General features: G+C 53.2%; 1 protein-coding gene across 1 annotated transcript in view; it reads left to right on the top strand.

The window, feature by feature from the left end:
- Positions 1-10082, top strand: part of Kiaa2012 (KIAA2012 ortholog) — a 79591-nt gene that overhangs the window by 11435 nt on the left and 58074 nt on the right. The window contains exons 3-6 of the mRNA XM_055616799.1: positions 4464-4623; positions 6807-6962; positions 9126-9222; positions 9505-9608. Of these exons, the coding sequence (XP_055472774.1) occupies positions 4464-4623; positions 6807-6962; positions 9126-9222; positions 9505-9608 (517 nt within the window). The remainder of the gene's footprint in view (positions 1-4463; positions 4624-6806; positions 6963-9125; positions 9223-9504; positions 9609-10082) is intronic.

The raw sequence follows: 10082 nt of genomic DNA, 5'->3' as shown, positions 1-10082 counted from the left end.
TGTGTGTGTGTGTGTGTGTGTGTGTGTGTGTGTGTGTGTGTGTGTGTATGCATACTCGGGGGAAGGGGTTCCCTCCTCCTCCTATGTAGGTCCCAAGGATTGAACTCAGCCCATCCAGCATCAAACACTTTTACCCCCTGAACTATCTCCTGGCCCTTTCATTCTTTGCAATAATATAGCCTTTCTAATTGGGACGAGGCGATCTCTCGCTGACGTTCTGCTGCTGGTGGCATTAAGCACTTTTCTTACAAGTCTCTGGACCATTTGGATCTCTTCTGAGAGGGGTCTGCATAAATTGCCCATTTTGAAACTGGATTTTTGTTGACTTTGCTGGGCTCCTTCTGTATTCTGAATAGCAGTCCTTTGTCAGAAGAAATGCTTTATTAGAAACAGTCCGTTTTGCGGGCTCCCTCAGTCTGTTGATTCTCTGTGCCGGAGCTTCTGAGTCTGGAGGAATCTCATTTGTCTAATTGGGCCTTTGCTGTCTGCGCTTTGGGCGCCCTCCCACCGCGACTACCTCTGACTGGGAAAGTCTAGAGCAGCTTCTTGGAGGAGGAAGAATTTAAATGAAATCTCGTGGGGGATAATAAGTAGAGACCCAGGCCTAGGTGGGCAGGATCCCAGGGCGAGCAGAGGGAAACCCAGGGGAATCCGCCAGGCATGGACTCTTCTTGGCTGCCAAGTATTTCTGGAGAATCTGCTGAGGGCTGAGTTGGGAAGGGCTTGGCCTACCAGCCCTGTCCTTCCTGGGCATCTCTCTCTGCACCCAGAGGCTGAGCCACTCTCTGCAGTATGGGCACCCCTGGCTGGCCCAGGCCATTTTGAGCTTCCTGAGCCCTGCCATGCTGAGCCCTAACCACAGCCTCCCCCTGCCCTGGGATGGGTGGTCAGCAGTGCCGAGGCAAGGCAGCACGGGGCCTGGGAGCCCCCTCCGCCCCTCTGCCTCCACAGGCCTGGTAGACGTGGAAAGGCAGCCTGTCCGAGCAAGCCTCTCATTAAAGGCGGCTCAGGCCGCGCTGCACACACTAATTGTCTCAGAAGGAGCCTGGAGAGGGTTGAGTGGCAAAGCTGAGGCAGGCCGGGCAGCCTGAGCCCACCGCAGCCAGCCTCCTGCTGCCGTGTTTATTTCTCTCTTCCAGAAACTCCCTCCCCGGCTCCCTTCTGTCTCTCTCTGAGTGGGTGTGAGGTGTAGGACGCTACTGGGGAGAGAGGACTAGGAAAATACGCCAGCCAAGAGGAGGGTGGATGCAGTAAAGTTAGTTAACTTTTTGCTCCCCCTTTTGTAAATGTAATCTAACCACATCACTAGAATTTGGACTTTATATTAGAAGAGAAGGACGAGTACCCTTGTGCCCAGCAGTGTAACCTTGCTCTTTCTCAAATTTCGGTATTTTTCTTTCATTCTTTCTGCCGTCACGATGCGTACGTAAGACACACCTTCAGGAGGCTGTAATTACTCAGACCACTCCTCTGCGCTGTCTTGTTTCCACTAACTTGTGCACACTGGAAACATGGAAACCGCTCTCACGCTAAGAGGCCCCCTCGGTGGTCCTGTCTTCCCTGTGCCCCCTCACCCACCGAGGAGGCTCTGTTAAATAACTTCACAGTCGTCCCTCAAGAAGTGACTGAGAGAAACTAAAACAGAGCCTAAAGAAACTGGGATTGGAAAAAAATCACAGGAGCGTGTGTGTGTGTGTGTGTGTGTGTGTGTGTGTGTGTGTGTGTCTGTGTCTGTGTCTGTGTGTATTTTGTTTTAAACGTAAAGACTCAGAAGGGAGCTGAGGAGGGACACAGCAGAAGACTCCTGTGCAGTCACTGGCCTGGAGGGGGCGTGAGCCCAGAACACGGGGCTCCTGGGAAGCTGGAGGCCTCAGGGGACCTTTCTGTCCCAGGAGTCCCAGCAGCAGCACAGGCCGGGCCACGCCTGGGTGTTAGTTCACAGGGACCCACCTCAAGCGTCTAACCTGCCCTAACTCTAAGACGATACGCTGTTCCCTGAGAACTGGCTGAGTCACTATTGTGTGAGTTGTTATAGCAGCCTCGGGGAACTAACACAGTGGCCGAGAGCAGCTTTCAGAGGCTCAGCTGAACGACATGGAAGTGGGCCCGGCCTGGGACAAGGCCTTCCGCGACTGCTTGCAGCTTAAGCAGGCACTGCAGCAAAGGTGCTGCTGACCGGTAGAAACACTGGCTAACCCTGGGGGTGGGGAGGGTCTCGCCCAGACTCACAGCCATCGCAGGGTGAGCAGGGCTGAGACAGGGCACTCGGAGACAGTCAGCTGAGACAAGGGGTCCTTTAGGTGGTGATCTGAACACCAGGGGTTCAGCCCTCATGAGTGGATTGATGTAGTTAACCATGAGACCGGATTAATTGCCAGGGGTGAGTTCAACGCCTAGCCCAGCCCCATGCCCAGCTGTCATTTGTGACCGGTGCACATAATGCCTTCTGCCGAGGATGAGAGAGCAAGGAGGCCCTCACAAGATGAAAGCCGCTCCACCCTGGGCCACCCACACCTGCAGGAAACAGCTATCGTTTATGTGTTGTTTTGTTTGTCAAGTTTTCCAGACAGGGTTTCTCTGTGTAGCCCTGGCTGTCCTGGCACTCTCTCTCTCTGTAGACCAGGGTGGCCTCAAACTCAGAGATCCACCTGACTCTGCCTCTGGAGTGTGGGGATTTAAAGGTGTATGCCACCATCACCACCACCACCACCACCATCACCACCATCACCACCACCACCACCACCACCATCACCACCACCACCACCACCACCACCACCACCACCATCACCATCACCACCACCACCACCACCACCACCACCACCACCACCACCATCACCATCACCACCACCACCACCACCATCACCACCACCGTCACCTGGCCAAACCTCTGTTCTTTACAAATGACCCACGCTCAGAGACCGTTACAGCAGCAGTGAATGGGCTGAGACACCCTGTCTTGCCAGGCTGCTTTCTGGTCTTGTGGGAACTGCTTCCCTAAGGAGTAGTGGGTAAACACGGCACCTCCCATCCTCACACCAGCTCTCACTGGAACACTGTGAACCACTTTCATGGAGCACCAATGAGTATCTGATGTCTGAGTGTGTGTGTGTGTGTGTGTGTGTGTGTGTGTGTGTGTGTCCATCTCTATAAACCGGCTTAGAAGCCAATGCCGACCGTCTGGTGGGCAGAGGGAAGCTGCTGCGGAAGTGGCTTGGGAAAGTCCTGAGCAGCTGCGGATAGTCTGCATCTTGCTGTCTATGGTGGTTACGAAGGCGTATACAGCTTTTATTGAACTGAAACTCTAAGCTCTTCACATGGCACATATAAAGCATGCCTTCACTAAGGAAGAAAATTCAGGAGGGTGGAGAGGTGGCTCCGCACTTCAGGGAGCTTACTGCTCTTGTAGGGGTTAATTCCTGGCACCCACGTGGTGACTCACGTGCGGAAAACTGCAATTCCAGGGTATCCGGGCCCCTTTCCGGCCTCTGCAGGCGTCAGGCACTCGTAGGGTGCTCCTACATACACTCGGGGAAAACACTCACGTACAAAATAAGACAAAGAAATTTAAAATATTCATTTTAGGAGCCTGGATTCTAAGGTCATGTTCAGCCAGCAATCATGGATGCCACGAACAGTTAGTAAAGCCTGCCACCCTTTTTGTTATTCGTGTTTTGTTGTCGTTTTACTCCTGGTTTCTCAAGACCAGGTTTCTCTGTGTAGCCTCGCCTGTCTTGGACCTTGCTCTGTAGACCAGGCTGACCTTGAACTCAGAGGCCAGCCTGCCTCTGCCTCCCAGTGCTGGGATTAAAGCTTGTGCCGCGGCCACTTGGCTCAGCATGGGCTTAATCCACCAGCTCTGAGAGTCCCTGCCTTGCCCAGGCTCTGTCCACCTTACAGGACGAGGCGAAAGCTCTCCATGCAATATGAATCCCAGGCCAAGCATTAAGTGTTGCCTGTTCATCCCCCATGTGTCTTGCACTAAGGGACTGACTGTGGAAGGAAGAGTCCCAGAAGAACCATCATCTGGCTGAATCGAAACGCAAACCCGTCAAACCTTTTCAAATTGCCGGGTTGCCTGTGAACATAGACGAGCTCTGTCTGTCTCGGTTTTCATATGAAAAACATAGCGTTCTGGGGCTGTGGCATGCATGCTTCCCACTGAGTCTTGGCCGCTTTGAGGGGCCTAGCTTGATTTCCTCAGCTGAAGCAATTCTCCTGAGGCCTTATTCTTTCCCAACGCCCTAGCTGAAGATGGGGTCTGGCGTTTGTCACTGTCCTCTCCCTGACTGTGTGTCTTCGGGGGCCTCTCAGGGCTCACGCCCTGGGCTTTTGGAAGGCATACGCTCCTGGTGCCTTCTGGCCCCTTCGGGGGTCTCTGGCTTGCTGGTGAGTCCTGGGCCAGCCTGTCGAGCATCGTCTCAGGGCTCAGCCACCGTGCTGTCTCCTGATTGGTGTCCCCACAGAGGGAGCAGGACAGAGCCTGGCAACCCTACCTGTACTTCCGAAGCAAGCCAGCCAGCCAGATCCACCGGCAGATGCAGCCTGGGTACTCAGCCAAGAGATACCTCCGAGGCCTTCTGCGGACATGGCCCCCCGACACTGTGGCCAGGCTCCAGCGTGCAGGTCAGTGGGGAAACGGGAGAGAGCGAACACCAGTCCCCCACCTTCCCAGTCTGATGGGAAGGTGTGTTTGCCACTGATGCCAGAAACGGCAGGATGTAAGGTCCAGTCCTGCACGAGGGCGAAGTCCAGGCCTCCATCCCAGCAAGTGGCTTTTCTCCTCCCTGGCACCTGCACAAGCAAGGGCACCTGTCCCCGCTCACCCTGCGGGGTGAGCTCACCATTCCCACCCCAGTCCAGAGCGTGCTTCTCAACCCACTCCAGAGGGAGGCCTCAGAGATGGCCTGTCCTAAAGCCATCTTGTGCCTTTTGTTCACAAGACAAAACAAAAAGGAGATGGAAAGACACAAAGTATTTATGTGTCCAACCTCAGCCAGCCAGAAGCAGAGTGGGACCCCCAAGGCCGATAGTTCCTGTATCCACAGCGCCACATTCTCCCCAGAATCCCCAAGTTCCCCGTCTGAGGCCATCTCAGGTCCTCTTCAGAACAGCAGCTCTCCAGACCCGTCTCCTCCGGAAAGAGATGAACACCCCTCTGCCCGACAGAAACCCCGAATGCCCTCTGCAGACACAGGGGAGCCTGACCTGGGAATCCAGTCACCACACCGACACACTACCCCAACACAAACAGTGAAACTCATGGTGTTTGCGACATATTCCTACTAAAAAGCATCCCTTGTTTGTCTGAAACCTAAACTTGATTGGACACTCTATATTTTACTTGGCGAATCGCTGGGAATGAGAGTAGGCCTGCCCTCACCCTGCTGTTTGCGGTTCCTTCAGCACCACCAGGACCAGAGAAATCTGGCTTGCGCCGTGTTTTTGCCGGGTTTACCTGGGAAAGGAGAGAAAACAGCTCCTTGACCAGGAAGCAGTGGCTTGTGTGTTTGTTTTGCTTTTTGATGCAGGGTTTTACCATCTATCCTTGGCTAGCCTGGGAATCAATATACAGACCAGGCTGGCCTCCAACTCACAGATACCCTCCTGCTTCAGCCCGAGTGCCGGGATTAAAGGCAGGAGGCCACCATGCCCAGCTCTAAAAGTTTTCTAAGTTAATGTTTATGTTAGTGTGCAAAGGGACAGGTTTCATTGGGGCATCTTCAGACTTACGTCAACCGTCCTCACTCTGCGACCTCTCAAAACACTTCCTCATGCTGTACAGACCCCCAACCATAAAATTGTCTCCTTGCTACCTCATAACTGTAACTTTGCTACTGTTATGAACCATAATGTAAACATCTGAAGTGCAGGATGGCCGATAAGCGACCCCTGTGAAAGGATTGCTCAGTACTTCCGGTCAAGACCCACGGGTTGAGAACCATGACGTGAAAGCCTGTCCTCATTCCCCCTCTGCCCAACTGCTCCTCATCCATCTGTCTTCACAGTGAGTGTTAGGTCCCTAGCTGCAGAGCTTGCCTGGCCTACCCTGCCCTGGGCCTAGGGGCGGAGCTTCTCCTCCCAGAGGCCCTTCACTACAGAACCCAGACATGTTGCTTCCTCATCCCCTCTTCTGCTTGCCTCTTTCTATATCCCTCCCTCCCTCTCTCTCTCTTCTTTCTCTGCCTGTGTGCCTCTCTCTCTCCCTTCCTCCCCCCTCCCATGCTTCTGCACTTAACATAATACAGTTCCGTCTCACCATTCGCTCGTGCCGATAAGCTATCAGTCCTCCTTCTGCCTTACTATACGGTCCATTGCCCTCTCAATTCTTCCCCGCCCTCAAGACATCTTCCTGCCCTCCCATGATGCCCTTTTTAATTTTACAACCTTCGTGCATGCACACACACACACAGATATACATATATGTAAACAAACATACATAAATTTTAATCTAGACTACATATGTACATCTAAATCTTCTACAAAGGATTTTCTAACAATTCTGGGCACAAATGGCCTTCTGACCCCACATCACACTGACACTCAGAGCTAAGCCCAGGGAGATCCATCTCCCCAAATGGGAGGGATCAGTGTCAAGTTCCCCTTCGTCCACCCTGCGGCCTAGCGGAGGGTGGGCTTTTAGTAGGACTTCAAGAAATAAATACTGCGGGTCAGCTGGGTTAGATTCAGAGGGCGGCTGAGCATGAGGCCGGCAGAAGCAAGCAAGACGCGCTCACTACCATCAGACCTCTCCCAAGCCAACTGAGCAGCCTCTAGAACTCTGGAGTAACCCGTGACCTGCCCCTCAGGACACATCAAGGATTCCCTGCTGCTCCGGGACAGTCGGCTTGGGATACCCAAGAGCCTCAGGCCACGGCAGGATCTTTCAGGTGTACCCCCAAAATACCATCTCCTGCCTGTCGTCCCCTCATTTTGGATTCAACAGAGACCATCTTATGAACAAGGTACCTGCTGATTGTGTGTGTGTGTGTGTGTGTGTGTGTGTGTGTGTGTGTGTATGTGTGTGTAAACGCATGTTGATTGTGTGGGAGCATACATGTACGAGTGTGGGCATACATGTGTGCTGAGGCCTGAGGCTAATGTTGGGAATCACTCTCTGTGACTCTTCCACCATATCCTCTGAGGCAGGTCTCCCAATCAAACCCAGAGCTCATTGATATGGTAGCCCTGGTAACCAGCTTGCCCTGAGGATCCTCTGAGGCTGGAGTCTCAGCGAGCTGCCATTCCCACACAGCATGTGAGTGAGTTCTGGGGATTCAAACTCTGGTCCTGACACTTACACATCTGGCCCCTCTAACCACTGAGCCATCTGCCCAGCCCATACCTGTTGATTTCGTGAGCGGCTGGCTTCACAGACGCTTGGATTATTTTTAACAGCTTAAAATAAAGTTTCAAAAGCCAGGCGGTGGTGGCACACGCCTTTAACCCCAGCACTCGGGAGGCAGAGGCAGGCGGATCCCTGCGGAGGGCCATCAAGACTTCCTAAGTATGGACTCAGTGACTTAGCTGACACCGACTACCAAGGAACGGAGACCATCACACAGAAAACAGAGAGACTGTAGACTAGAACGTGTGCTGATAGCACGCTGTTCAAAGCCCTATGACCTCTCTGGGCCTCAGTTTCCTCATTTATAAAACTAAGCGACTTCATATTTCATAGGAGCGTATGTGGGAGTTCAAGGCTACAGTACAGTCTCTGGCACAGATCAAGTGCTCAATAAATGCTAATTACAGACCTCCCTAGATTTTTTTCCAGCATAATTACTAATTGCAACGCTCAATGGCTTATGATCACAGGGACAAAAAAAAAATAAATCAATGTTAAGGAAGTATATGGTGCTCAGAGGCTGAAACTTGGATCCCACTGTTTTCATTGGTTTTAACTTCATTTCCCCTACTGTCCCCCTGATTGTCTTTAAAAAGAAAAAATAGGACTTGTTGTAAAACTCAGATTCCCAATAAGCTGTTAGGTCAGGCTCTGCTCCCTGCTTCCTCAGTGTATCTATAAAATGGGAGCAATGGTATCTTCGTCCCTCCCACCCCACCACCCACCGCCATGGGCTTTTGTGAAAAATCACAGGAGGGCTAGGGAGATGGCTCCGTGAGCAAAAGCACTTGCTGTGACAGCAAGAGGACCTGAGTTCAAATCCCCAGCACCCATCTAAAAGCTAAGTATGGCCACGAGTACTTGGGACTCCAGCGTTTAGGGATGGAGGTTGGTAAATACCACAGGCTTGCTGGCCATTTGGCTTAGCCCAGATGGTAAGCTTCTGGATCAGGGACAGAACCTGCTCAAAAACTAAGATGATAAAGGGTGGGTGGGGAGTTAGAGCGCACGTCTGTAATCCCAGTGCAGGGAGAATCTTGTGAGTTCGAGGCCAGCCTGGTCTACATAGAAAGCTCCAGGCTAGTCAGGGTTATGAGGAGAGACACTGTCTCAAAAAGAAGATAAGAAAAGGAAAAATAAATAAATAAAAAGAGGGATAGAAGAAGACTCTGGGTATCCTCTCTGTGCCCAGACAACAGAGAGAGAGAGAGACAGAGACAGAGAGGACAACAAAATGAAAAAAGGATGAGAAGAAAACCATAGAGGAGGGCAGGGGAAAGGCTCCTTGACAGTCCTAAATTGCTAGCCTAAAGCACATGACTGGGGCGGTCTGAGTCCGTATCTGATGGATAAAGAGGTGTCGCTTTGGCCTCCTTTCAACAGTTAAAATGTCTAGCGCTTTTCCCGCACACCTGGTTCTGTTAGGCAGAACCTGATGAGCCAGGCGATGCCGCGTACCGAGACTCCTTGCTCCCACATAGACTGAGCCACACATTCAGTCTCGCCGCGCTGCGGGCGAAGGGAAACGGGCTGTGCCCAGCCTCTACCCACGGCGCCCCTGCCCTCCTTCCCGTGCCGAGGCGCACAGCTGCGGAGTGAGTACCCGGCTGGCTGGAGCTTCACCTCCTCCAGCCCGTGTTTCCGACTCCAGAGGAATCTGGCTAGGAAGGATGGATCCGGCTTAGCATCGAAAGAGCGCGTTCTAGAATTCCTCCAAAGATCCGTATGAAGTTAAGGTCCTCCTGGGAACGAGCCAACATGGCCCTGGGCTATCCATCAGGTTCCCTGGGTCAGCAAACCCAGGGTGCGGGGAGAGCGGCGCCCAGCCCCAGGCTTTTGAGGGCCAGTGACAGCAAGGATGAGAATGATGAGGGCAGGTGAGGCTGGCTGTGGGACCTCCCAGACCTCCAGTTCTTGCACAGCCACCTGGAGGTTTCCAGAGTCCCTGGCTGAAAGACAGACAGACCCACATCGTTCCGCAGAGCTGCAAGCTGGGAGTGGAGGCAGAGGTGCATGCCGGGAGTGGAGGTATTGCTACAGCGTGGCTCCAAACGGGGCTTGCCAGACTCTTTCAGCAATAAATCTACCTTGAGTAGGTGATGAAAATAGCTGCAGGACCCTTTAAACCATCGGTGAAAGATTTGCCAGCTCCGCCACAGTCCTCAGTCGACCCAGACCCGGCGGCTGCAGACAGGGGGAATCCAGAGCGAGGCCGCTGCCTTGAGCCCCTGCAAAGCACCGCGAGACGCCCAGCGACCCCGAGGTCAGGTTTCCGATTCAGCATGTCCGGGGTCACGGCACACACCGCCGCCACCCAGGCCCCCTTGCACTTCACACAGAATGGCCACTGGCATTACCTGGTTTGAGGCCCAGCCAACTCTGTAAGGAAGCGAGGGCAAGAAATTGGGATCCCCACTTCACAAATGAGGAAACTATCCAAGAAGCAAAGCTTCCACCCGTGCCTCCTGGCACCCAGGGCGGTCCTGGGTCTACCATTTCCACGGAAGCAGAAGTGAGGGGGCGGGAGGAACAAGGGCCTGGGCCGCCACTGCTCGGAGAAGCCATGGCTCAGCGGTTAAGGGCACTGGCTGCTCTTCCAGAGGTCCTGAGTTCAATTCCCAGCAACCACACGGTGGCTCACAACCGTCTATAATGAGATCTGGTGCCCCCTTCTGGCGTGCAGATGTACATGCAGATAGAGCGCTCATGTACAATACATAAATAAAGCTTTCAAAAA

Source organism: Psammomys obesus, unplaced genomic scaffold, assembly GCF_907164565.1.
Source record: "Psammomys obesus unplaced genomic scaffold, mPsaObe1.curated_primary_1811, whole genome shotgun sequence".
NCBI lineage: Eukaryota > Metazoa > Chordata > Mammalia > Rodentia > Muridae > Psammomys > Psammomys obesus.
The sequence above is the reverse complement of the archived record's forward strand: the minus strand, read 5'-3'. Positions and strand labels throughout refer to the sequence as shown.